The sequence below is a fragment of the Eublepharis macularius genome, chromosome 5 (assembly GCF_028583425.1).
Source record: "Eublepharis macularius isolate TG4126 chromosome 5, MPM_Emac_v1.0, whole genome shotgun sequence".
NCBI lineage: Eukaryota > Metazoa > Chordata > Lepidosauria > Squamata > Eublepharidae > Eublepharis > Eublepharis macularius.
Window position 1 is genome coordinate 126,573,869 of NC_072794.1, and position 27,759 is coordinate 126,601,627.

Genomic DNA, 27,759 nt, shown 5'->3' on the forward strand with positions numbered 1-27,759 from the left:
GATTAAGAACATTTACATGCTATACCTGCATGCAGAATGGAAAGAGGCAACACATGGTCATTCCTGTCACTGCAATCTCTTTGCCTACTTAGATGCCCCATTGTTGCCACAAGCACCCAAGTCTCGTTCAGTCAGAATTTTGTCACTCTGTGAATGTTCTGTCAACCCATAGCTCTTCCACAAAGGCTAGTAAACACTCCTAGCACAGCATTAGCCTCTTCAGTGTTTCTTCTTCAAAAAGATTTTATTTGAGCAGTGATCAAGCATCACCAACAATGAAAGACAAGAGCTGGCTGAGCTTTCAAAAAACAGGTGTTGATGTTTAGCTCTATTTTGCAGCACATTCCATTCTCTAGCACATTTATGCTCTCAACACGCTCTGGCAGCTCTGTTCACAATCCATGAAGCGTATACACTTAAATTTTCTTTATACATGCATTATGTAATTCTTACATTATATCCAATCAAAAAGAGTCCAGTAGCACCTTTAAGACTAACCAATTTTATTGTAGCATAAGCTTTAGAGAATCACAGTTCTCTTCGTCAGATGCATGGAGGGCAGAAGGAAACTGGCCAAATATAGAGGAGGAGAGGGGGGGAAAGGGGGGAAGGAGGAGAGGGGGGATGTAAACAACTCCTTTGATATGGAGATGCAGACAGCTCCTTTTGGTGTGGGGATCAGTTTGCTTGTGTAAAGATTCAAGGGAGTTTGCCGTGTTAGTCTGTAGCAGCAAAATCAAAAAGAGTTCAGCAGCACTGCAGCACAAGCCCTCGATAACCACAGCCCTCCCCGCCAGATGCATCTGACAAAGAACCGTGGTCCTCGAAAGCCCACGCCAGGTGCCACTGGACTCCCCCTGACCCCGCCTCTGTAAAGGAAATCAGTTACCTGGCACTCTGGTTATCACAGGTAACTGATTTCCTTTACAGAGGCAGGGTCAGGGGGAGTCCAGGGGCACCTGGCGTGGGCTTTCGAGGACCACGGTTCTCTTTGTCAGATGCATCTGGCGGGGAGGATTGTGGTTGTCGAGGGCTTGTGCTGCAGTGCTGCTGAACTCTTTTTGATTTTGCTGCTACAGACTAACACGGCAAACTCCCTTGAATCTTTGACCATGGAAAGCATTATATTCAATGCATGTGATTGAAACCACGTATTTATCCAGATACGTTTTTCTAGTTCCATTTGTAAAGTGAATGTGCATTGGCTCTTTCTTATAAGCAGATATATGCACGCACATGATGTACATATGTTCACTGTAACGTGAACAGGGCAAGGGGTTCATCAACCCCACAGGGACAGGGAGGTGCCAAGCATCCTGGATAAACATTTGTAAAGAAGATGCCAAGGGAAGCCTGGAGATCCAGAGCAGTGCCCTAAGCACCTCGCCAGGGACGGTGGAACATTCTGAAATCAAAAGACTCAACAAGCCATAGCACTGCTCATCCAGAAAACCAGGTTTTTAAGCTGTCTCCTCTCCAGCAATGTTGTTTCTGTGACAATCTTCTGCTTCTGTGGAAGCAGATCAGACACCATAGTTACTTTTTTCCAAGTTAGAACTTGTTGTCCATGATTATAACTAAACCCTGGGCAGTTTCTGAAATCGTGCTGAAAATAATTCACAGATTGAAGATGGATGGAGCACAGTGAAACCCGTCTTCTCAAAAGTGGGAAGTACAGGGAGACAAAGGATGAGCTGATACAGCCTATCTTCTACCCACACCAGAAACCCTTCCCCATTTCCAGCCAGCTCTAAGGCCTGACTGATACCTAGTAGATACGAGAGTGCATGTTGCTTTGTACTCCTTAGACAATAAGGGGTGCAAGTTTTGATTTACTTTATTTATGGTCTACCTTTATCCTTGAGGCCCAAGGCAGTTTACTTAGTGCAAGTCTATACAAACAATAGCTGGGATAATCAATAAACAACAAATTTTAAAAGAAGCATACAATTCAAACACAGGAATACAGCAATTAAACATTGCTGGAACAAAACCTAAGACTCTAATATGACCTATTAAATGTGGACTACCCAGTAATGTCACATCTACATCCACAGACAGTACCCAGAAACATAGCATAGTCCCGGGTCCAAACCCTCTCTCTGCACCATTTCCTTACAGCACAGTCCAATTGCCTGAGTGAAAAAGCACTCCTGAACAATTCAGTCTTGCATACTTTGTGGAAAGCTAGGAGAGTGGGAGCTTTCCTGACCTCTTTAGACAGACCATTTCATAAGGTGGGGCCACTACAGAGAATAGATGTGTGCAAGCAGCTGTTGATTTTGATCGACTGCAGGATGGTATCTACAGAAGGCCCTGCTCAGATGAAGAAAGCAAATGGTGCATAGGGAAGAGTCTTTTAGTATTATTCCCTTTATAATGTATACAGTGCAAACACTTTAAAAGGAATTTGGAAGATCATCTAAACTGTTGCAAAAGTAAAGACTCTTCCCTTTGCACCATTTGCCTTTTCATTTTGTCTTGGTGCTGCCCCCCCCCCTCTTTCCCATGGATTACCTGCTCAGATGAGCAAAGCTACTGTGGTGGAGCACAGGGGGAGAGGCAGCCCTGTAGATATGAGGGGCCAAGGTCATGAAGGGCATTATATGCAATACTTAGAACCCTGAATTGAGCCTGGTAACTGATGGGTAGCCAATGGAGTGGTTGCAGAATATGAGTAATATGCACACTCCGCCTAGTTCCCGATAATAAATCAAACAATGACAATCTGCACCAGCTTGAGACAGAGATGTCTTTGAAGAGAGATCAATGTAGACTGTATTTAATGTTACAATGGCATGAAGCCAGGCAGCCAGACTGGCTGTGTGCCAAGGTAGAGAGCCATCTACCATGCTACTCTATGTTGGAAGTTTGCAGTTCCACTTAGTTGCTTCACTAGCAGCAGTGCTGGACCCAATATAACCCCTAGGCTCTCTTAACCAAGTCTGCAAGGGTCAGCCAAACCCATCAAAAGTGGAAAGCACAATGTCTTTCAAGATCTTCGTTTTCCCAGCCACCATAACATCCACCTTGTCTGTACCACAGCCTGGCCTGAACCCAGACTAGGGTCCAGAGTGCCAGAGCTATCCAAGAAGACCGCTACTGATCCACTACTTGCAGGAGGCAGCCATGGCAAAATGATTTGCTTGTACTAGATGGTAGAGGATAGGGCTACTCAGCTGTGACTCTCCCCTATCCTCACCTTACTAAATTTGTAGACCAGAAGGATCTCTGCCTTAGGATCCCAAGTGCACATTTACTTTCATGTAAAAGCAATTATGGACGTTACTCAATACAAGCGTTCCCCAATAAGATAAAAAGGAGCCCCCTATTCTGCTGTGAAAAACACAGGCACATGTGTTTTCAGACAAAACATGCTGGTGAGAGGATCTTGTCCCTTGCCACTCATTTCTCCGGTGCCTGAATTATTTCTCTCTCAGCCAAGCTCCAACATGAAAAATTAGTTAACCTGGGAAAGAAGTGTTGAAATCCACCATGGATATAGACCCTCCTCATCCCCCACCCCCATTCCTAAAAAATAAAATAAAAACTAGACACCTATTCACCCATCTCTCTTCAATGGCAAAATTTTAAGTGCCTCTGTAACATGCTTTCTTCTAACCACCTGAAAACTAACTAAAATTTCTGTAGGTCCCTGGCTCATGGAACCACTTATAAAACTGAGAAGCCCTATTTCAGCTCCATCATGCGCAAGTATCATTTTAAAAAAAGAGACTAGCAAAGAGTTGGAAACGTTTTCCCCATTCCAAGTGGTTTGTACAAAGCAAAGGAGAGGTGGAATGGGTAAGCACCAAGAGTTCACCTAGGTCATTGACTTCAGGTAGTAACACCAACTAGCTTTAGCTTGAATAATTAATGCAGGCTTCAGATTAGACCAGACCCTAGCCTTATTATAGATTCCAATGGATTCAGGCTCATTTTTAACAGCCTCCCGGGACAGAAATAAGACACAGGAAGCATATGCAATCTCTAGTATAATTAAGCAGCGTGTATTGCACTCCCCCCAAAAAAGACACAGAGAAATGTTTTAGGATTTTTTTTACAAACATTGAAACATTACAAAAATTATGAGAAATGGATTACATTACAATTGAATTGATATTAATCCTTTGATGTGTCTACCTTTGGAGATGACTGGCAGCCCAAGTACAGCAAGTACTATGCAACCTCAGCAAAAAAATGTCTCTTCTACCCACAGAACAGAAATACAGCCTTATTAGCTTTATTTTTCCTTTCAGGGGCCTGGAAATCAGTTTGCTGCATGGCAAGGGCACAATCGCAGCATGCCTGTGGAGGGGGGCAAGAGGAGTGGCTAGAGGTTAATTGCTGTATTCAGTTTTCTAAACAGGCAGACACAGACTAGGATCCCATAATGCTAGGATCCTCCCTGCTATCAGCTGCCACAGAATTGCATGCCATCACTTTCACAGCCTGACTGATTTGGAACCAGAAACACAGACCATCTTTCAATTTGCTTGTACATATAAGTTTTACCCCTTGACCAGTGGACAGAAGTACAGAATGGCATTGCAATGGGGCTTTTACATGCACAAAACAACAAAAACTTAAAAATTACATTGAAACACCCCAACCCTCACACTCATTAGCCAGCAAGAGGCCCTTTCTGCCACTCTCAATCAGTATGCTGGAGCTTTCTTTCACAAGCATTCAACCTCATTCGCAACAACTGAACTAGGTTTGCGGGAATTCAAGTACCAGTAGCTTGCGTCTCACTGGATATTGTTTAACATGAGATCATCACTCCGTTGTCTTCTGGTTAAGTAAGTCTCTTGCAGCAGTGCAGACAATATGCTAAGATTAGCAGTGTTACTCAGTAGTCAGGGAGCCAGCTTAACAATATATTAAGAACAATCTGTACAGAAGACACTTGCAACAGTATTACTGGTACAGTCTTACAAGTAGCATCAACTCAGAAATCTTCTCAAATAAAGACAAAAATGAAAGATCCATATAACAAATCAGAGTTTGAATTAGAGGTTTTCTACATGCAAGCCTTATTATACCCAGTTATGAAGCAAAGTAAAAAGATAGCTATTTCCCCAAGGCAGGGGTTTACAATGTGGTTCCCATGGCACCCACTGACATCTTTCCTGGGTGCCAAGTGTTCTTAGAAAGCAGGTGGTGCCACCGGATATCTGACTGGCTGCACATATTTTTTTTAAAATTTGCTTTGGCAGAATTTGTCCCCCCAGCACAAAGATCTTCACTGTATGACTGATGGGTAAACTGTGTATATGCAAGAAAATATGTTTAAACAATATGTTCATTTTTAAAAGACATCCTATTAAACAGAGTTTCTGTGTGAAATGTTGAAGAATTACTGTTACGAGATATACATAACCTCCCTCGACTTCATGTGGTTGGCTCTGCCTCCCATGGAAGCCATTGCACTCACCACTCCATGTGTCAGAATTCCAAAGGTGGCCAAAGACTCAAAAAGGTTGGGGCATCTATAGAACTCTGTAATCTTTTCAGGCTGTGTTCTGCATCCAGAACTAGTCCCAAAGACTAAATGTACTTTAGGAAGTGGTAGCCCAAGGGTCCTGAGAAAGTACACAGATTACTGACGGATTATTTCTTAAGTACACAAGAGGCATCCTTTGGAGATTATGCTCAAGCGTATCTTTTCCTGCTAGGAAGAGCCATTCTAGCACCCTCCACACACAATTTAATGCCAGGATTGCAGAGACAGGGAAAAAAATCTCACAACAAGATTTCTTCTGAGTTTCGTGGACTGCACCGCATGGATATCCATATTCAAGCCAAGTCCATATTCAAGCCTTCTGAGATCATGTTTACTATGCTGCAGCATGTAAGGGCTTTCAAGACTTGGTTTCATCTGTACAAGAAGAGTTATGAAAAGGAAAAGAAAGGTTCTCATGCTCAGAAGCATCTCCTATTCAAGCCAGAATGTTTCACCTGCAGTAAAAGTAGAGGAGTAACCTCCATAACTGGATGCAGTGACTGCGTCTAACACATGTGATACTGGCTAATATTTTAATATGGGCTTCTCTGATGCATTTGCTTTTGCTAACATACAGAAGCCAGAGCCAAATATGACACTTAATATTTAGGCTCCTGAAGTCACAACCTTTAAAAACAACAAATGCTAGGGGAGATTTCCTATGCCTGCAGGTGCCTCGAAGTTCAACATTTTTTGTGGTGCTTCCAGAATTCCTCTGGCAGCACTTCTGTGCCTCGAACGACTGCCCAAGAGGCAGAACATCAACAACCATACCCTTCGTCACCAATGCATTTGCTGAATTTATCTGCCACACAGCGGCTCTAGGCACAAGAACCCTGACTGGGCGGGGGCGGAGGGGGGAGAGAGAACACTACCGTCCTGAGGAAAATACACAAAGCAGGAGCTTTATCCAGTTCACAGAAGTTTATTGCTCAGAAACATCCACCTCTCAACACGTACCCCCCCCCCCCACTTCCCTGTGCAGCACCTTAAGGCCTGGCCTTGACTTGTTATGGCTTAAAGTAATCCATATGTAAGGCATATACATGAACAGTAAGAAACCCTACATTTCTTCACATAATGCAGTTTGAAGCTGACATTCAGGCATGTATTTGTTAGAAATGATACATCGCTGCCATATTAGGCAACAGCAAAGCTATTTTTAGGAAACACTTGTCCAATATCATTTGAGCTTTATGATTACACAGTCATGTGCTCTTAAGTCTTCAGCACATGCAGTAAATTGACCATGTAACAGAATCACCAGTGAAAGGTTTAATATCTAGAACTTATTTCCACTGCAGTCTAACCCCCGGCTTTGTGCATAACTATCGTGCAATCAGAGCAACCAGAAGCAGCAACTTGGCACACAAGCAGCAGCCATCACAGAACACACACCCAACAGCGCTTTCATGGTACTGCACTTCATCACGACACATTCCACTGCAAGTTGAGCCATGAGAGAGTGATTTACAGACATGAGAAAATCAACCTAAAATCTTACGTTTCAAATATTAGTCCACAATACATGAAGAAAAGGCTAGTTCTTGCACACATGGACACAGAATCGTGGCCAGTTGCCACATGGGCTAGTAAAGCATCCAGCTCCTAGTTCTGAAAGTGCAACAAACAGCTAGTTAACTTCTTGTTCCAAGCAACATTAAGTCAGGTGACTACTGAATCAATTTTCTTCCCTGTTCTGCCCAAGCTCTTTTGAGTTATTGAACAGCAGTGACCTGGAAACGGCTCTCAAAAGCATACTAATATTAACCAAATGTTCCCCAGATACATGAAGAAATAAGTATTAGAGAGCCATGCTAGACAGTGTAAACAGAAGAAAAAAAAATTAATTAAAACTAGAAATGCACACAAAGCTAAGGTAACCTGCTCCTCAATACATGTTCCACATACAACCATGATTGGCACTGGGATAGCTGCCAGCTGTAATAGTATTCATGGCTAATAGCTGGTCTTGATGTGAAGCACCAATGGCTTCAAGCACAGTACAAAAGCTAAATGGAATGCATTCAATACCAGAGAAGGGCAATCAGCTCAGCCAGTCACCCCCTCTGGCTCTTTCAGATCAAAGTGCCTTTGTTAATGGTGTGGAAAAGTCCTAGTGCATGACATGGCTGGGGAGAGGCCACAGCTCAGTGTCATAGTGCATACCAAAAGAGTTCACTTTTCATCTTTGGCAAAGTCCAGTTAAAAAGTTCTCAGCAGTTCTAGGAAAAGGACCTCTTCTGAGGCCCCAGAGTCACACTGTTAATCACAACAGATTGACCAGTCCCTTGCCTGTGGGTAAGCAGCTTCTATGGTCAGGATGGGCCAGCCAGAAACAAACATTGTAACTTACCAGGTAAGACTGAGCTCTGGCTTGCCTTTGCAAATAGGCACTTGGTTAGCAAAGATCTCTCTTTTTTAACTACATAAAAGCAAAGAACTGGAGAGGCCAGGGTAGGTGCAGTAAGTAGGTGTGCTGTAGAAACATTTTATGTAACACGACATAGGGCATGTTGCAAGTACTTCCCTCTTTGAAAATGGTGCACAGGAAGGAGAAGAGTTATATGCAGCATTACCAACAACACTGTGTTAAGTAATGGCTTTTCAGAACACAGTCTGATCTCGTCACTCTCTGGAAGGAAGCTGGAGTGAGACTATTTTTCATAGTATTTCATCTCTACTGATTCACACATAACCAGTTCTTCCAGTTGAACCTACCCGTGAAAAAAAGGTGGTGGGGGGGGATCCCACCATCTTACAGAGCAAACTTTCTTTGCTTGCTCAACTGAGCAAAGAGGTAGATGGTTAGAGATGTTCTCATCAGGTGATGACAGAAAAATTTAGCACTGGGCAACTGGCACCAGGATACTGGCCGGACATCATCACAGAATGCACCAAAGCAGAATTAAGGTTCAACGTCCAGAACTGAGTTTTCGCCAGGCAGCTGAAATAAACAGGTATACCGTTAATTTTGTCTCCATAAATCTAAAAACTAAAAAACCCAGAGACATTCTAGCTACACTTCCAGACTGGAAGGCAAGGAGTAAATTCCTGGAAATAGCAAGAAATAAAGGCTCAATCCCTTACAAAGGTTCACATATTCTAATACTTACAGAGCTGCCATCCATGGTTTTTTTAAAAAAGAAGAGAACTTAGATCTACGACAGAAGCACTGGGAAAAGTTCAAATATAAATGGACTCACTACACAAAACTTCAAGTTAAAATACGAGAGACCCCACCCACCAAGCTCCAGACCAGGAATCTGGAAGGCTACTCTTGCAGGACCCTTGGCACCGAGACTCTCATGATCAGTGAAGAACCTCACAGAAAAGAAAAATGACTGATTCCGTATCACCATACAAGGGAAGCAAGGCCTCAGCGAGACAACTAGCAAGCTAAGGACAAACAAAACAAGATGTCAAAATCCAAGCTGAGACCAAATCAAAATCATAATAATCTGCAAAAATGTTACGACTGTATAATATTTAAATCTTATACAAGAATAGAGGTATTGGGGGGGGGGGAGCTCACAGTTAGGACCCCCCAGTTATTTTCTACAGTTCTTCAAGTTTGGTATAAGAAATACCAATAGTCTATAGTGTGTTACTCTTAGGCTGTAGAGAACTGTTTTCACATGCAACTGAATTTAATCTATTTTATAGTTTATTAATCAGTAAATAAAAATACTTATTATTAATCAATCAACCTAGATATCAGTAACAGGGAAAGAAGAGGGTATAGAGTTAGAAGAGGGGGAGGGAAGAAGGGATTATTCTAGCAAGGTTTATAAGGGTTCCAATAAGGGTTACAAATCATCATTGTTGTTGTTTATTTTTTATTACTATCGATAATCAATCCACTAAAGATCTGACATTATAGCAACACATATTTTATCATTATTATAAAAGAATCTAATTCTAAATACTATCTATATTAACCATCTGAATATCATTAGAAAAGAAATACAATCATATATTAAAGTACAAAAGAATTTTCAATAGTACTGTCAGATCTTTATAGGATTTTTTAAAAAAATAGTTGATAGCTATTAATCTTATTCAAAATCTAAAGATGGAAACACTCATTTGAAAGAAAACTTATTTGATATCATTGTATGAAAGCCATCTTCAATATATATAACAGGAAACTTATTTGATATCTTTACACATTTTTATTGGATTTGTAACTCTTTAAGCATAACTAAATAAAAAAAATATTAAGAGGGCATCAGAGGGCTCTGTGTTTCTAAATGACTCAACATAAGGAGGAAAACTGCATATATATCTTTATATCCTGCCTTTCCCCCAATGGGAACCCAAGGCAGTATCAACACCCAGTGCCCATGGAATGGAAACAGACCAGCCAGAAACCTCTAGGAGCCCAACAGCCTGAAGACATTTTAGTATCCTCGTTATCAGAAATGTTCTTCAGTTAATCTGTAACATTATGAAATGGCACCTATCACGGAATGAGTCCTCAGAGACTGTTACCAAGCTCTTTTAAGGATCTGAGCCTTACACAAACCTATCTGGTACTTTGATTTTGCAGGTGAATACCTGCAATTCCTCCTAACTACTGAAGTCTCCCACCTTCCTCTTCTGTACTGCAACATCCTACCATTCTGATGTCAACCAAATTCAGCACTTGCTCCAGATCATCTAGAGCTTCCAGACCTCCCTGCACTTTACCTGTTTTGCTAGACTCGTTATCTCAGGAACTAAGAACTAACCCTCAGTTAAAAGGCGCTGGCAGACACAGGTTAGCAATGAGTCCCATCCCACCTGATCACATCACAAGGCACGACAGCCCCATGCAGCCTTGATTCCCGTCGTCACTGCTGCTCAATCTTTTCATCCGATATTGGCGAATTTCCCTCACCAGTGTGTAAAAGGCATCTTCAACACCCTAGACAAGTTAGACACTGAGGTCAGAGGCATGGATTCTTTACACATCCGTCTTATTTGTATTATGAACTACTTTACTTTTCCCTACCATGTAGAAAATTGATAGCCGCCCTGAGCCCATCTGTGGGGAGGATGGGGTATAAATCGAATAAAATAAATAATAAATTCATGAGAAATATAGACATGGCAGTATCCTTGTCACAGTGAAAAAGACAATTCAGCAGTTGTTGGACAAAGCTTGACCATTCAAGCTTTTGCCCAATTGGTAAAATTCCCAAAAAGCCCCACAAAGAATGAATGAAGGGGCTTAAAACCATTTTTGGACTAAGCACTGATCATTCTTTCTAGTAGCACAGTAGACTGCCCCATACAAACATGGGAGAGGTTTCAGCATTGTCTAGAGGAAATCTTCCCTTTTCCCCTCCTTAAAAAGAGGTAACCCCCTCCCCTCAAAACAGGGAGAAAAGATGTGCAGGAGTTCCTCCCAATAAGGAGGTGTTTGAGCAATTTCCTCATGATGGCATGGGCCCCTGGAAGCATGAAAGAAGAATGCAGGTGCAAGCCTTTGCCCTGCAGCTGTTAAATTTAAGATGAGCATAACTGGGAAATTCTCCTGAACTGCCTCAAGAGAAGTAGACGTCCCATCATCAGCCCAAGCAGAGCTTGCCAAGTAAGAAGTGAACTCCCTGCTTCACAAGCATCCTTGGACTCAGCACAGGGTGAGGCCAGTTCAGGAGAGGAAAAGTTATTCTGGCAGTCTATATTGCAAGGAAATAGTCCCAACAACATAGGAAGCAAGACCCACTATCCTGCCTCACTTTGAAAGAAACTGTTTGATCTTGCTCTCGATAGTGTGGGAGCTTGCCGAAACTAATTAAGCAACAGTCCACAGGTATTATCAGCAGATTCCAACAACTGTCCACACAGTGATGGCTTTTTGATCAGTTTGTTAATGTAGATGGGTTAAACCAGGAGTTTCCCTGAGAAAGTGTAGAACAGATCTGTTACCTGTCTTGTTTTGGCAGATGTTTCAATGAAGGGGATCCCATAGCTCTTGGCTATTTCATGAGCTTGCTTGGTGTCTACTGTCCGTGTTGGTAAGTCACATTTGTTTCCCACTAATACCATTGGTACATCTTCTGAATCTTTTACTCTCTTAATCTGCTCTCTGGAGGAAGAGATTGTTAAGCATCATAACAACATGAACCAAGTAACATGTTGAGAGTGAAACAATGAACATTCTTCATGCTCCAATCAGACATGATACTATATAAACCAGATGAATAAAGATTCAGCTGCCCTCAAGCCTATTTTACTTTCCCAAGCAAGTCCCTCTCCAATCTCTTATCTACTATTACAGGGCACTTCCTACTTATTTTTTGCAGATTTTGATCACACACTACAGCCAGTTTGGTGTAGTGGTTAAGAACGGCAGGACTCTAATCTGGAGGACCTGGTTTGATTTCCTATTCTTCGACTTGAAGCCAGGTGGGTGACCTTAGATCAGTCACCGCTTCTAGGAACTCTCTCAGCCACACCCACCTCACAGAGTGTTTCGTTGTGGGGATAATAATATACTTTGTAAACTGCTCTGAATGGGCATTACGTTGTCCTGAAGGGCGGTATATAAATTGAATGTTGTTATGATGATGATGATGTTAACACACAACTTAGAATAATATTGAATGAAATAGTCTAGCAGTCTAATTGAAGGCCTGGCACTTACATGTGCCTGTGTCTTTCCCACCATGTTGTCTCCTCTGAGCAGGGATTACCTGTAAAGATTGATGTCTGCAAACGATTTGCTGTTGTTAATGGCAAACACACAAAGAAAGCCTTCACCAGTTCTCATATACTGGTCCCTCATGGCACTATACTCCTCTTGCCCAGCCGTATCCAAGATGTCCAGCAAACAGGTCTCCCCATCGATAACCACCTGCTTCCGATAGGAATCCTATAGAAAATACAAGAGCAGTTTTGAAACTAAACAGAATCTTGCTCCCAACACATTTCATTGACACCTTGAGCGTAAACACCATCTCAAGAACTGGCAGCATCTCAAATCCATATTGTACTTTCTAGTGTTCTCTTAACAATGAATTCTTTCTAACAGCAGACTCCATGTACTTTCCTACAGCCTGCGCAGATATTGGTCCATAAACTGGAATACTGTATAAAATCTTGCCACACAAGGAAGGAGATTAGCTGAGATTTGGTACAAATCATCCACTGTAGGAACAAATAAAGTTTCCATTCTAAGAATGTGGGGGTTGGCAACGTGTTCAAATTTGTTCTGTGAAGCACAACGGACAGGTAGACTGTTACGTAATGCAATAAGCATATGATTCTGAGTAACTGTATGAACTCTGGAATATATTTGGAGCCCATGTAACTAAACTTTCATTCTAAGTACCCTTCCTAGTTCCTTTCATTGCAGAAGTCTGAAGACAAAAGTATGGTAAGATTTCTAAAACCAAAAGTAGAATCTGATAAAATCAGCAAGTGTTCCAGCTTTGCAAAACTTCGTATCTCTCACCCTTTTTTCTCACCACCTCTGTCCCAAACCTTCTGCCTCCAAAGAACTTTTCAATCCAAGTATAATTTATAAAGATAAAGACATCAACAAACATATTTACCTGCTAGGTAAGAAATATTGAAACAATATTCATGAACCAGTCTTCATTCTGTATCTGCTACTTAGCTACCATTAATGTTTCAGAAAAGTGGGGGCCACATGGCCAAGATAACAGGTTGCATTAAAGCAGACAGCAACTAGGATGTTCTAATGCTAAGGACAAATTCCACCTGTGGATCAAGTGGCACAGCTCTTCTTGGACAATATTGCTGCATGCTAGAGATATGTACTTCTGCTACACTTCTGAATGAATGAACTCAGGGCTGGGGTAAAACACTACCCTTGCACACAGAAAAGCATGCAAAGTTTTTCTAATCTGAATCAGTTTCCTGTACCAGCTAGTTTCTCAAGTGCAGGGCAGTTGTCACCCTACACAGAACATTAAAGCCAGCAACTCTCATTGCTACCTGTAGCAGTATAATCTGAAAATGCTTTGCCACATAAATGTATAAGGTTGTCAACTGTTTTCCTAGTTCTTTTAACAAATGCATAAAGTGCAAGCCCTTGTGGCACTGGATTAGTCAGATAAAAGGTAAAAACTTTCTGAAGAAGATTCTTTTGATGCAATAAAGATCCATGAATTTACCAGTTTTAAGACCACTTCTCTAAAATTTGTTAGTGAACTCTAGCATTAGAGCAACTTGATTTCAAACATTCACAACATGCTTTATCTACCAATTGTGTGAGAGAAGTAAAACAGAAAAAAAATGGTTGGCACACCCATACTCAACATGGCATTGAGAAGGAAAGGGTCTGCAGGGGTCTGCTTACCTCAATGGTTGGATCATATTCATCCACAAAGTGATTCTGGATAAGTTGGATGGTCAGGGCACTTTTCCCGACACCACCAGCTCCCACGACCACCAGTTTGTACTCGGTCATTGCCTTTCTCGGGAACCTATTGTATAAACACAGTTTAGCAAAAGCAAGAGCTACAAAACTATCAGCCTTTTAAACCCATACAAAACTTCAAACCATAACTAGAGAAAGAATATCATCTCTAAAGACGATACATAAAAGCCCCGTTTACATGTTACAGTGAATGCTTGGACATCCTGCCTGTACGTCTGTACACCCATTTGTAAGAAAGAGCCAATGTGCAGTTACTCAACAAATAAAACTAGGAAACGGTGTCTGAATGAATGTGGGGTCTGTATCATTCAGTCAGCTGTAGGCGCATTAAGTGCAATGTAAGAATTACTCAAGACCAAATGTACTCAAGACCAAATGAGCACTGTACACAGACTGAACATGCATTCACTGAAACTTCTGAATAGGGCTCCAGAAGTGACCCTAAATGTGAAACACTTCTGACAGCCTCATCCTACAGCAAGCTATAAATTAAGCAAAACAAAACACACATCAAAGGTGACCTACAAACTCACATATGATCAAGAATCAGGACTCAGTGCACCCACTAGGGGCTCAACCATGCAGAATAAGTTTCTAGACATTAGACTCTGCTCAAGATGACTTGGGTTCAAATCTCTACCATTAAGCTTTCTAGGAGATCTTGGCAAGTAACTTCCCTTAGCCAAAACAAGTTCATAGAAATGTTATGAGACTAATATGAGGGAGTCACTCGTAGACCACACAAAGCTCTTACAAGAATAACAAAGTAGCTTAGAGTTACTGTAACATTTGGCTTCAAAATATTGGTGCTACAACTAGTGTGGCAAATCTAGGCAGAACCTGGTACTTTACTGTGCCACTTTCCTGGGAGGACCAAGAAGAGTTTAAAACATTAAAAGTATTTTTAAGCGATCTCACAACCAAGATTCAAGGCAGATAATAAAAAATAAGCAAACAATAAGCTAGATAAGGCGCTGAACAAATTATAAACCTCCCCCCTTTCTGTTAATTATGAAGAGGGAGCACGCTTACCACGGACCTCCCTGCTACCAAAGGCACGTACCTTGGCACCAGCACCACACACCCTGAAAGGAAGAGATCTCCTGCGAGTTGGCAGGAAGTGCCCGGCACAGATCTGGCTGCCCCGGCAGTGCCCGTTTGCCTACAGCCGCGAGGAGCCCACCACGGGGAAGGGGTGGCTGCCCGAGGCCGAGCGGGCGGGTGGGCGCGGCCGATCCTCGCCAACCCCCCCAAGTACTACGTCGCCCATCGCCAGAGCGCGGAAAGGCAGAGGAGGCGCCGCCACCCTCGCTCGCCAAGGGAGGAGCGCCACGCCCGGATCCCAGCCCTCCCAGCTCCCGGCATGTTAACGAGGAACGGTCTCTCACCTCCACGGCCGCCGCCGGAACAGAGTTCTCGAAGTCGACCCTTCCGGCCCGCTGTACTACTCGCGTCAAAATCCAGCGCCGGAAGTGGCTGAACCGTGGCTAGGCGGGTGGGGCGAAGGGCAGTCCGGGTACTATTGTCGTGCCTAGGAGCGGTAAGCGCTCCTTTCACTTACTTGGTGGTAGACTTTTATTAGTTACGCATAATTTTAGTGGGTTAGCCGCCCACTAATAGCCGTGTTTGTCTGCAATAGAACAGCAGTTGAGTCCAACGGCGCCTTAGAGACCAACAAGAATTTCAGGGTGAGCTTTCGAGTCAGCTGTCTGAAAAAAGGGAGCTCTTAAGGTGCCACTGGACTCAGATCCTAATAGCTACGCATAAGGCAATCATACATTTACTTCATTTGTGATAGATCATTGGGTCCATCTTGCCCACTGCTGTGCTCTTTGATAGGCTGTCTCCAGCTGTTTTAAGATTCTACTGGACTTATTTTCGAGGCTCTTAGGAATTTTTTCTAGTCCTGTTAAACACCATTTTTAAGATAAGAGATGCTAGGGGATGGAGGAGCCGGTGATCTACAATCCCAAGCACGTGCTCTACCTCTTGAGCTATGGAAACTACACTTTCTTGATAAAGCTTGAGGGCAGCACCAGTACTCCATGAGGGAAAATAAACACAACAGTAGCGTTTACCTTTGGACAAAATGGCTTTCTGCTGCTTGAATTGTTTGACTGCAAATCCGATAGGGGTTGTAGATAAGGGATGTTCAGGGAGAAGTTTTGTGCTTTGCAGTGGCCTTTGCTTTTATTTAATACAATTGTTACCCATCTTTCTCCCTTGTAGAATCTCAGTGGCTTAAAATACTATTTTTTAATTATCACCATTTATTAACTAAAAGTTTGATTATTCAGTTACTTTCTTACAAATATGAAGTTACATTCCAAGTTAACAGGTATGGACAAGATAGGTTGTCCAATAGATCTAGTTTTGAAATTTATATTTTACCTTGAGGACAGCTGCATTGAACAGGTTCCAGGCTTTAGCAAGGAGTCAACAGTGTGTATTAGCTGAACTATTAACAGAACAACCACTTCTGGAAAATTCTTAGTAAAAAAATGGTTGTGGCATAACCCCATGCCCTCTTCCTCTTTCCTTATTTCTTAAGTGAAATAATGACCTAAGAGTTAATATTGTCATGGCTACAAGACACACAGTATTTTGCTGCCCATTGCAGAGTTTCTGCAAAGGGAATCTGCAAAGGGCATGTTTCAGGCATGTATCATTTGTGTAAATATATTAACAGCCATCTTTTACATATCAAAATTTTAATACATACATTGACCGAACATTTATCACATGCAGCCCAGCCCAAATTGCTTCCTGCTGTTGGCTTGCAGAACAGAACTGTTCCTTTATATACAGTGGCTTCTTGCGCTATTGCGGAAAGGTCTATAGTGCCCGCTCTTTCCTACAGAAATAAGTTTTCCTTTTTCTAATGTCTCTTACTGCAGGTCTTACATTATGTTACTTACAACTTAAGTAATTTATTTCAGGACTTAGCTACACTATATAAGGTGCTCCAACAGTCTATAAATTCCAAATAAAGTAGAGGATACAGAAAAGCAATGAAAAAATACAGGTTACTGACAATTTTTAAAATTCCCCATGTAAAATCAAGGTGCTTTATAGTCATAAGAACCTAGATTAAGTTATGGACCTTCCATTATTTGGAACTTGCTATACGTGTGGGATAATCTCCTGCCCTATCAACAGCTTTCAAGAGAGATGCACAGTACTTCTCCATATTGTTTATATCTTTCCAACTAGATTAACAAAGCTGCAATCTAGAAAGCTATACACACATACACAAAGGACAACTCCACACCCAGCAAGAGGTTTTGAAGGTTTCAAATGCTGCTTTGTATGGCTGGAAAATGGTTTGCTTGTTCAGCTATGCAAGTACTTTCTGAAAAGTCTTCTAAAAGCATTGCCTAGGTGCACCTAGCAACCTGTATCCAATCATGCCATTCCACTTTAAGGGCATTTGTTTTCTGATTATAGGCTGGATTTTTTTGCCAATTTCTTCCTCCTATTGCAAGACCCTTTTTTTGCCCCATTTTGATAGTCCCCCGAGAACAAAATTTCATGGGGCTCAGTGGGCAAGGGGGGAGGAACTTAGACGAAATCACTGTGGCAAACCTTAATAAAAACAAGTGCACTTAAGTCTTTGGAACTCCTCAGCTGGACCCATGCCAATGTGACTGTTGTCTGTATCTTTAATTCTGATCAGGCCCTCACATTTTACCTGTTCCCAGTGAGCCAACCAAATTTTAAATGAAGGTTTCATATAAAAGCATTCCATTTCATTTGTAAGAAAAAACAATGCATCCATTTAAATATTGCCCTCTGTGTTTTCCAGGGAGCACCATTGCTGTTCTACTTCTTGAATTGGGAAGGGATCGTTTCTCAGCAGTCATCCTCAACTTTCAACTTCATATATTTTAAGTTCACATGCTCTCTTACTGCTGATTACTTAAATATTTTGAGGCTGATTATGTTGAGAGCGTGGTGAACTCAGTCCCTGGACAAGCATGTCTGGGGAACAGAGCGGTTTCTGAGAATACAGAAATTAGCTAGCCCTGTGAAGTTTTTAGACTAGGATATGCTTAATAAAGAGTTACAAGATCAAGGCAATTTTTCAAAATCAGTAAAACTTTATTCTATTTCCATTCTTTGCCATTAACAGAAAAAATTGGAGAAAGCAATGTTTGTTTTACAAAGATAATGCATCTCCCAGAGAAGAAAAACCCTAAATTGAGAATAGAGGTAACATGGGGAAAAAAAACACAGTACTGCCCTCTATTCAAAGAAAATAACTCCTGATCTTTTTGGTTAAAGTAATACTTAGACCAATCATTCAGTTTGCTTGCTTGATAAAGTGTGGCTGAGGGTGAGGGGAAGAGAGAAAGGGCCTGGAGGGAGAGGGTAAAAAAAAAAAAAAAGCACACAGACATCAACTATTTCACCTTGATGAAAGTCTCAATACAGCTATGGAAAGCCTAAGTATTCTTTTACAGTACAATGGGTGCTGGCTGCAAAAAAAAAAAAAAAAAAGTATTCACTTCAGGCACAACTTTTTAAATTTTTTTAATCAGTAAAATAAACTGGGTTTAGAAGCTGCAGTGTTTTAAGCAGCAGCAAATTTGTGCATTGTTTTAAATATTAAGTTACCACACTGATGGCACACCTCATCCTTATGAAATTCTGCACTGCATGTACTAATTGCAGGTAACAAAAACTATGTCTACTCTGGAAGATACTTTCAGTGAGATATCGAAGAACTCCGCTTGCTATATGGACTTGCTATGTGAGACATAAAAAACATTTTAACATTTGGCCATTAACTTAAGGAACTTGTTTGAGTGCTCATACAGGATTTTATATGAAGAATTACTATATTCATCCTCATATGGTCCTCAAAACTAGAGAAGAATAAACAGGAAATTATCCTCCCCTTTCTTGGAGAGGGTAAAGCAAACTGAAACCTAAGGCATAGTAACACCTTGGCAGAAGTAAATGAAGGGAAAAAAACAATATATATCTTTTCAGTGCAGAATTTCATAAGGTCTACCAGAGTAGAACTTTCTATAATGTTTACTTAAAGAGGCAAAATAGAGTTGCAGTTACCAGTTGCGTTAAATGCACCATTCAAAAAGCTTCTAAAATGTGATACTATAAGGCGCCACCTTAGGTTCTCCAGGATGCAACTGTGCATATTTTAAAACTGTTTCATAAATTTATTTTTAAACATAACATGAGGAAGGTGTTAAAACTGGTGTAATAGCTCCTTCCTATTTGGAAGGGATGAATACAGGGATATTCAATACCCTTCACCAGACCCCACCACTTGCTCATATGTCGTTATTTGCTTTCTGACCAGTTAGTCGATAACACCAGCTTGACGAATCTTTCTCTCTGCAACAAATCCCTGTAAATTGGAAACAATTTCATGAGCATAAATTCAGAACTAGAAATCACAAATAAAGACTGCAAAGCTGAGATCTGCGTGGAGAATTACAATATTATGTGCTACAGAGTACATTTTATGAGGAAATAAAAAAACCCTATAGTCTAATACTGCTACATGCACCCTGATGTGATTCCATCTAAGTACAGACTCCTCTGCTGTCTCTCCCTACCTCCTTCCTTATTATGCATGAACAGCAGTATCATCTCCCTTATTCTACAAATCTCCAATCTTTTGGCAAGTCACTTCCTTTTTCCTCCCAACTCCTAAAGCACACCATTTACTCCCATCATACTGACAACGTCTTCCAACTCTTTGATGGACTCTAATAGTCATCCTCCACCTGCATTTCCCTCAGAGTCTGGTTCTTGATCCCGTTTTCTTTATACTCACTCACTAGATTACATCAAATCTCATGGGTTATGGTGTTCACACCCAGCTAAACCTCTATTGAAGATCTCTTCCCGACCCGTATCTTCAACTGCCTCTCCAATATATCCATTTATTTATATTTATTTATGGTATTTACAGTCTGATATTCCCACTGAGACTCAGGGTGGATTACACAGTAATTATATTGTCATACTACCATCTCAAACTCACTGATCTTTCCTTTTAATCTTTCCTCAATTGAATTAGTCTGTATATCATCCAAGGCACACTGCTTTGGTCTTTCTCTCAGATCCTGTTGCTTAAGGCCTATTGGCTAACATTTTATGAGAGTTCTCGCAAGCAGCAGGCTTCTGCTTATATGAGCCACAGAAGCAAAACTCACAATGTTTAAGAAAAATGTCACTCAAATGATACGGCACACATTGAGCATAGCTCTTGTAACATACCTTTGAATTATCCGGTCCCCTTGGCTGACGAAGAACAGTTAGACGAGGAGCACTGGCATCATCCAAATTAATGCTCTTTAAACGATTAACAAGTCTATCAGGACGTGGGGCTGCTACAGCCTTGGCGCCTTCACTGTTAACAGAAACTCATCAAATTATTGGGAGAACAAGCAAATACGTAATTCAACATTTAAATGCAAGAGAAATTCCTACAATTCTTAACACCATCTACTACAATTTGCAAGGAACATAAACAAAGGTAACAATGAGCAGTGCACAAGAAGGAATCTAGTCAGTAAGGAAGTGTGATATGCTGAAAATAATGCAAGGGATTTTCTGTTATCAAATGGACTTTACCCTAAAAGCTTGTAGGTCTGAACATGAAAAGTTAAGGCTATGTTAGAGTATAGACACAGGATACAATTAATCTAAATGGCTGTAACATATATGAAGCAGCAGCATCTTAAGCCTCCAAATCAATGCACTTGCTCAGGTTACTAGAACAGTTTAATACAGCAATGCTGGTTTGAGTGTAATAAACAGTTCATAACCATTTTTGCCATTAGTAAAAGAAAGGAAAGATATGTACTGAGAAAACCAGGAGCGCACGTCTGTATTTCTTATGCAGAAAATGGGAGTAATAATAATAATAATAACACTTATATACTGCTCTTCTAGACTGATTAATGCACCACTCAGAGCACTGAACAAAGTCAGTATCATTATCCCTACAATGCCTCATATATATTTTCAGGTGCATAGCTGTGTTGGTCTGCAGTCAAAGAGTAAGATCTGGGCACAATAGCACTTCAAAGACCAATTAGATTTCTAAGGTATGAGCCTTCAAGAGTCAAAGCTCCTTTTGTCATATAAGAGAAGTGGAGAAAGGAAGGAGTCTTTATAAGGTGGGAGGGGGTTTGTAAATTAAGAGTGTCAGGAAGCTAGCTATAATACATGTTGTAATTAGCTTGATAGAGCAGGGGTGCAAAGTGTAGAAAATCAGCATCTGTAATGTGTCTTTTCCAATAATGGGTTCAGAGTCTCTGTGCCAGATTTCAGTTAAGGCATCTCAAAGACTCTTGCCTATGAAGTCAGACTGCATGTTGCTTTTGCAGTAAATCATGTTTTTTCTACAGGGGGATAAAAGCAAATAATGAAAGTAGTATCAATTTCTTACCTAACACGCCACACATTACAGGCACTGCATTTTCCTGTGCGTTGATTGAGGATGACTGAAAACTCAACTTCATCACCAGCTTGCAGTTCCACACCATCCTGAACTTCTTTCACATGAAAGAAGAGCTTTTTGCTGTCACCTACTTCATAGTTTATGAAACCAAACTGCAAGAAGAATGTACAATTTATGATACTAAAGTTTTTCATAGGAAGTGCTGAAAGGAACAGGTAATAGCATACAATATAGAACTCTAAAATTTCTTAACATTAGCTATATGTTGTGCAGGGACTCAAAAGAAATTTGAGTGGAGGTTTCATTCTTACACGCACAAGAATTTCAACTTTTTCTTTTACACCCAAACAGTACAAGTTCTGCGGACCCCTAAATAAACAGATACACCACACATAAATAAGCAAAAACTTCATACCATATATATGACAGCAAACAGCTAATTACCTCATATTTACAGGCATGTAAATGGCAGAATGACAATATTCAGCCTTACTGGAAGCTAATTCTCTTCCTTAAGAGGTCAAATACTGTGCAGGGAAACCTTAATACCAATACTACATACATAATGTTGTATCCAATTCCTGTTATTTCCGATTACATAGTCTCATGTGATAGACATTGGGAGAAAAGCAGTTGAAAGTCAGAGTTAATTGTGCTAAGCTAGATGGAAAAGAGGTCAACTATATCAGCTTCATATGTACATCCATACCTACACTTGAAGGCAACCTTAAGGCAGAAACAATAAGGCCCATAACTGGACGGACAGATGAGTGCACACGTGCACACACAGAGAGAGACATTAACTGCAACAACAACGGCAAGGACAGAAGAATCACCTGCAGTCCAGGTTAAGTTATCTTTCACCACTATTTTGCATCTCTCCATGAACTTTTGTATTTTCTGACCAAAATGGCAAATTAGAGGTGCTGGACCAAATAGCTTTGCATAGTTCATTATGTTTATTTCTCACATATCATAGGCTTGAAACATCAGAATTGACTCTATGCCCATTCCCAATGTTATTCTGCCAATATTTTGAGAAAATTTGTATACAATACCTGCTCTCTTCCCATCTGGGAGTCTGAATGATCATGTATGTGGCTCTGAGGCAGAACATTTGGTGAACAAGCAGCTAACTTCTCTCTTAAGTGATCACATACATCCGAATGGATAATGCCGTTAAGATTTATATTATACCCTGTACCACACCATTTGTAGACAGGGCACTATTTAGCAAAATGCATTTTATTTTTGACAGCTTAATTTCTGTACTACTTAAGACTTTAGTTATTGCCTGAGTTTTATAGTATGGTAGTTTAGGACTCGTGGATACACATCTGTATAGACTTAAACACAGCTGCTGTGGCCATTTTACTACGTGGACAGTTTCTTGAGGCATGCTAGAAGGTTCTCCTTAATACATTTCAGCATTAAACTGAAAGCTTTCCTTTCAGTGCAAGCTCCAATACATTCTCACATGCAGAATATTTTGTCATTAAAAAGTCTGGTAGTAACAAAAACATAGAAGTAAGTCTCAAGCAATATTTGCTCTCTTTTTTTAATTCTGCATTTGGAAATATCGCCTCAAAGCCAAATCATACATTGGAAAAAAAAATGCTCTCTCACACAACTTTGACCCTGGCCCTTTGAAAATACTGTATTCTATTTGACTGAGTTCTTTCAGGTATAACATTTGAATTACACCAGCAGAACATTAATAATTTAAGTATGATGTGTCTTAAGAAGCCAACTACTGACCTGATCTTTCACACATTCCACGGTGGCTCTGCGGAAAGGTGTAATATTACACGCCATTGTTTGTCCATTCTGGCCAAGGACACAAAGCTGGAACTTTACAGTCTCTCCTTTTTGCAGACAGTCACCTTTGTTTGCCATACCAACAATTCCAAAGGGATAGACATCACCTTTCATTTCCCCTTAGAGAAAGAAATAGAAGGCAACCATGTGCTGTCATTAAGTGTTCAGAATTAACAACTTTTGTATAAATTGTGTACTTTCTGACATGACTGGGCATTTTTTTACCAAAACGCAAGGCTCATTTCAGCCAATATTTCTAGCTAGGAAAATCAATAAGGTTATCACCCCATATGATTAAATGAACTAATATACTACTGAAACAATTAAACATCGCTTACCTTCTTCCATGACTTCAATCATTCCCTGGTATTCAGTCTGAGTGGGATCTACACTCCTGAGAGGGCGAATTACTTTACCCGTGTAAACAGTTGGATCAGCTTCATCCGTGATGCCATTCACTACAAAATTAAATAACAGACATTACAAACTCTAATCAGGAAACTTGTATGAAGAAGTTATAATTACTAAAACAGGTTGGATCCCACAGAGTCAGAAAGATGAAGCAAGATGTGGAAGGATTTTCTGTCATCTCTCCTACTCCATCCAAAAGCTGCTGAAACTCAGGAATGTTGCAGAATGCAAGATGGAGAGGGAAAAAATCATCAGATTTCCCCACAAACAGGCTATTTTGCAACTCATGCAAGAAGTTCACAGGTGTGTGAAAGTGGCGCAATCAGAGGAAGGGAAGGTAGTATAGAAAGAATGGGAATTGCAGTAAGAGATACTGAACTTACATGTCAAACCACAGTCATTTCCAGATTTAAGTTTATGTAAATTCCTCCTTTTGAATATCATTCAAGAGCATATTCTTTTGTAAGTAATTCTTTTCCTACCCACCCAGACTACACATTTCTCCTAATTTCTATTCAAATACTTTTAAAGAGGTTGATTTATATGTGAAGTAATAGCATAATTCCTTCAAGATGTTAAGAATTTTCTGTTAAGGTATTTGATACCTAGTCTGAAAACCTACATATTCCAGTTGACTCTCAAATTGCAAAGATTCACAGGAATGAAATATAATGCTGTATTATGAATGAGGAACTATATGATCCTGGAATCTACATACTATTTACATTTATCCCAGAGTTTCTGAAGCTAAGAGAAAATCAACTCCTACAAAGGTGAACTGTTTCCCTATTAATAAAGATTTTAAATGTAAAAGACATAGAAGGGCAGTTTAGATGAGGCCATAAATGGCAGACCATATATGCTGTGAAGGAACTGGATATCTGCCCAAATGGAATTTTTGTTCTGCCAGGCAATCATTGTGGCACAGGACCTACTCATACAGAGATTCAATCTACAGTTTATCATCCCACGATAATGCCAGGAAAGGACTGCAAGGATCAGGTCTCAGCACACTAGATTTCACATACAACCTATTACAAACATTGTATCAAACTTGTAGGCTGCCAAAAGAGCCAGAGGTAGGGCATGCAAACTTGATGAGCAGGCATGCTGTGCCACTTTACACAAGCTCTACCCAGCTAGAAGTCTGCCTGACTAATACTACAGAATGTTAGTCTAAATCATGTGAAGTTCCACTGTTTGGTGGAGAAGCATAGTTTAGTTTCCAATAACTGTACTTCTCTGCACCAAAATGTAAAAATAACATTTTTTTATTTTTTCTAGAAAGCATATATTATAACCAGATAAATGTACATGTGGTTTTTTTGTATTTACTTAGATACCCCAAGATGGTGAGGATTTAAGCGCATGACGAATCCTAGTAAAAACACATTTTGACTGAGGAGCTTCTTGGAATATTTCATAGCAAGTCTCTATACTAACAATAATCAGGAAGACAGTATGTAGGTGATTACGAACTTTAAGAAGATGGATGGGATCTCAAAGTACAATCTGTTAAATAAGAACTTTCTGAATTCAATTCTATCAATTTGTAATTCATAATCTAAATACATCTGTGTTGTGTCTAAAGATTTGCATCATGACCTGCAACCTATGCTGGACAATGATACTCCTCTCTCACAAGCACTGGGAGGTAAACCTTTTCTTGCCCAGACATCCCTCTAAACTTAAGCTTTTCCTCAGTCACAACGAAGTGCTTCCTAGCAGGGACACAGACTCTAGGACCAGGGCCTGCAATCAACCAAGATGCCAACTCTGGACCTAACAACACCAATTATACCATCTCAGGTTCATTCATTTGTTCATCTTCCAAAGTTATATATTCCTCTACTGTCTACATTGGACAAAACACATCAGTCCCTACACAAAAGAATACATGAACATAATTCTGCCGTTGAACATCACAACACTCAAAAAGCAGTGGGAGAACATTTTAACCTTCCAGAATATTCCCTGGCTGCCCTGAAAGTGGTGATTATGGCACTCCTTTAACAAAGAAGTTTCAAGGGGAGATTACAACATGAGATTGCTGAAACCTGCCCCCCCATACATTCTCATCTCACTGTAGATACGTTCTGCTTAAATCAAACTGCATTGTACCTCTGCATCCTGACACCCTTCTTTGCAACACCATTCCCACTTAATCAAGCTGCACTGTACCTTTTTCCTCCTCATGTCCTTCCCTGCAACATCCTCCTACTCTTCAGGCTGGGATATAAAGGTTTAAGGTTTTGTATTCCTACTTGTATATGATGAATGGAGCTTTGATTCTCAAAAGCTTATACCCTGAAAATCTTGCTGGTCTTTAGATGCTACTGGGCTTGAATTTTGCTATTCTACTGCCGATTAACACAGCTATCAACCTGAAACTAAGATTTGCACCAACAGCCTTCAGTTTTTATTTAGTTACACTATCCCATCTTGAAACACTAGTTACATACAAACCAAACATGTTATTTTTGGGACAAAAATCTATTACCACACACTTTCTGTTCCCAGCTTATTACACTGACAGACAGACAGGGTCAACAGACCGGAATTTTAAAAAACAGACTACTACTCTTTGTTTTCTATTCCATGATTGTCTCATCCTAAGTATGTAGTTTCGTACATTAGGATTTTAATACTATTAAGGGAAAGTCAAATATGTTGCCAACAACCGCTTTCTATTCATACTGCAATTCAGGCAGTGTGATTCATGTGACACATTGAAATGTTTTGTCTGAGCTTGTGCAGCACCGCGTGTGCTGCCGGGCCATGGAGAACGGCAATAAGCAGATTTAAGGTGAAGACCTGTAAGTAAGCGAATCCCTTCTGATTTTTAAGTGTATGCGAAGGATCAGTGGGAATTGAAGCTAAAAAGGCGCAGACTTCTTCCCCTGCACCGAGTTTCGGAACTTAGTTGGCGCCCCCCCCCCTCCCCTAAGATGGCGACGAGAAAGCAGAGCCCAGCAATGAGTAAATCGGTGATGGCGATGTTACAGGGGAAGGGGGAAACTTTGGAAGAGCTGGTGAGACGAGCAGTTTTCGATGCTGTGCAGCCCTTTGTAGCGAAACTGAATGAAATGGGGCAAAAGGTTGATTCAGTGGAGAGCGAGGTGAAAGCCATTAAAGAAACAGCGACCGGAGCAGAGCAGTCTGCGCACGAGAACGCAGTACTCATGAAAGCAACAAGTAAGGAAGTGAAGCTTTTGGAGAATCGAATAATAGGATTACAAGTGGACCGTGCCCAAACGGTATTGCGTCTTCAAAATGTAAAAGAAGAGCAAAGTGAAAATTTAAAAGATTTGGTGTCCGGACTTTTGGCGCCATTCGCAAAGGCAACTAAAGAAGAGATAAAAAACGATATTTTGGAAGTCTGGAGGACATCTTCAAAGTATGCAATGAAGCGGCAGCTGCCTCGCGAGATTATTATTGACTTTTCATCTAAGAAGACTCGGGACACCATCTTGGACAATTCGTATAATGTGGACTTGGACTATTTGGGCAATAAGGTTAAAATATTGAAGGATGTTCCATTTTTGGCTCGTAAAAGAAGACTCAAATATAAAGGACTTGCGGCTTTCTTGAGGAAATGTGATATAAAATATAAGTGGCTGTTTCCAGAAGGCGTCTGGTTCAGATATAAAGATCAAACTTACAAGATTACATCGGACGCGCAGCTGACAGACTTTTTGTTCAACCATCAGGAGTTTCAGCAGGAAGAAAGTTCGAAGTCTGAAGGGGAAAGTGGGGGGGGGGAGGAAAGAGCGGGCGCAGCTGCTCCAGCTGCGCAGAGAGAATTAAGACCGAGATGCAAGGGGGGGGGGGGAGAAGTTCTGATCCTGAATATAATCTGTATTGTATAAGACCTACCAATCTGACAGCATATTAGAAAGTTAACTTTTAAGAAAAATTGCAGTATGAAGGGAATACAAGACATGTAGTGTAGTGTTTGTTGTTTGTATGTTGGTTTTCCCTCTTCCCAGTTCTCCCTTCCCCCTTTTTTTTCTTTCCCCTCCCCTTTATACTTTTGTAGTCTTCTGTAGTTTTTTATGTTAGATATTAAAAAAAATGTTTTGTCTGAGTCTATTTGGCTATGGTTCTTTACAGTATCTCAAAAGGTACCTCTAGTCTCTCTGTCTTTCAGATGAATAATTTTGAGTATCACTTTCTTAGTACATTATA

At 40.6% G+C, this 27,759-nt stretch overlaps 2 protein-coding genes across 11 annotated transcripts in view; both read right to left on the bottom strand.

The window, feature by feature from the left end:
• Positions 1-3,989: 3,989 nt before the first annotated feature.
• On the bottom strand, positions 3,990-15,342 carry NRAS (NRAS proto-oncogene, GTPase). Of its 4 annotated transcripts, XR_008597047.1 has the most exons (7): positions 15,290-15,342; positions 13,821-13,947; positions 12,190-12,368; positions 11,423-11,582; positions 10,292-10,415; positions 8,228-8,453; positions 3,990-5,881 (listed from the first exon to the last, which is right to left on the bottom strand). XR_008597047.1 is itself a non-coding variant. In XM_054979903.1 (6 exons), exons 2-5 carry the CDS (start codon positions 13,929-13,931, stop codon positions 10,296-10,298), a joined length of 570 nt encoding a protein of 189 aa, XP_054835878.1. In that variant the 5' UTR covers positions 13,932-13,947; positions 15,290-15,342; the 3' UTR covers positions 3,990-8,453; positions 10,292-10,295. The 4 variants fall into 4 exon arrangements, 3 of the variants coding, with proteins under 3 accessions (XP_054835878.1, XP_054835880.1, XP_054835879.1); XM_054979903.1 differs by having other exon boundaries at positions 3,990-8,453; XM_054979905.1 differs by lacking the exon at positions 15,290-15,342 and adding an exon at positions 14,965-15,157 and having other exon boundaries at positions 3,990-8,453.
• A 2,637-nt stretch (positions 15,343-17,979) lies between these two features.
• Positions 17,980-27,759, bottom strand: part of CSDE1 (cold shock domain containing E1) — a 29,140-nt gene continuing 19,360 nt past the window's right edge. For all 7 annotated transcript variants that reach the window (XM_054979521.1, XM_054979523.1, XM_054979522.1 and 4 more), the window contains 5 exons: positions 23,499-23,618; positions 23,101-23,279; positions 21,331-21,494; positions 20,154-20,286; positions 17,980-19,275 (listed from right to left, as the gene is read on the bottom strand). In XM_054979521.1, the coding sequence (XP_054835496.1) occupies positions 19,228-19,275; positions 20,154-20,286; positions 21,331-21,494; positions 23,101-23,279; positions 23,499-23,618 (644 nt within the window). In that variant the 3' untranslated portion in view covers positions 17,980-19,227. The remainder of the gene's footprint in view (positions 19,276-20,153; positions 20,287-21,330; positions 21,495-23,100; positions 23,280-23,498; positions 23,619-27,759) is intronic.

Excerpts from the sequence above, each read along its gene's own strand:
- NRAS (XM_054979903.1), bottom strand. The coding sequence starts at position 13,931 with ATGACCGAGTACAAACTGGTGGTCGTGGGAGCTGGTGGTGTCGGGAAA. Across the intron at positions 12,369-13,820 it reads AATATGATCCAACCATTGAG|GATTCCTATCGGAAGCAGGT; the intron begins GTAAGCAGACCC and ends TATTTTCTATAG. Across the intron at positions 11,583-12,189 it reads GCAGACATCAATCTTTACAG|AGAGCAGATTAAGAGAGTAA; the intron begins GTAATCCCTGCT and ends CTCTTCCTCCAG.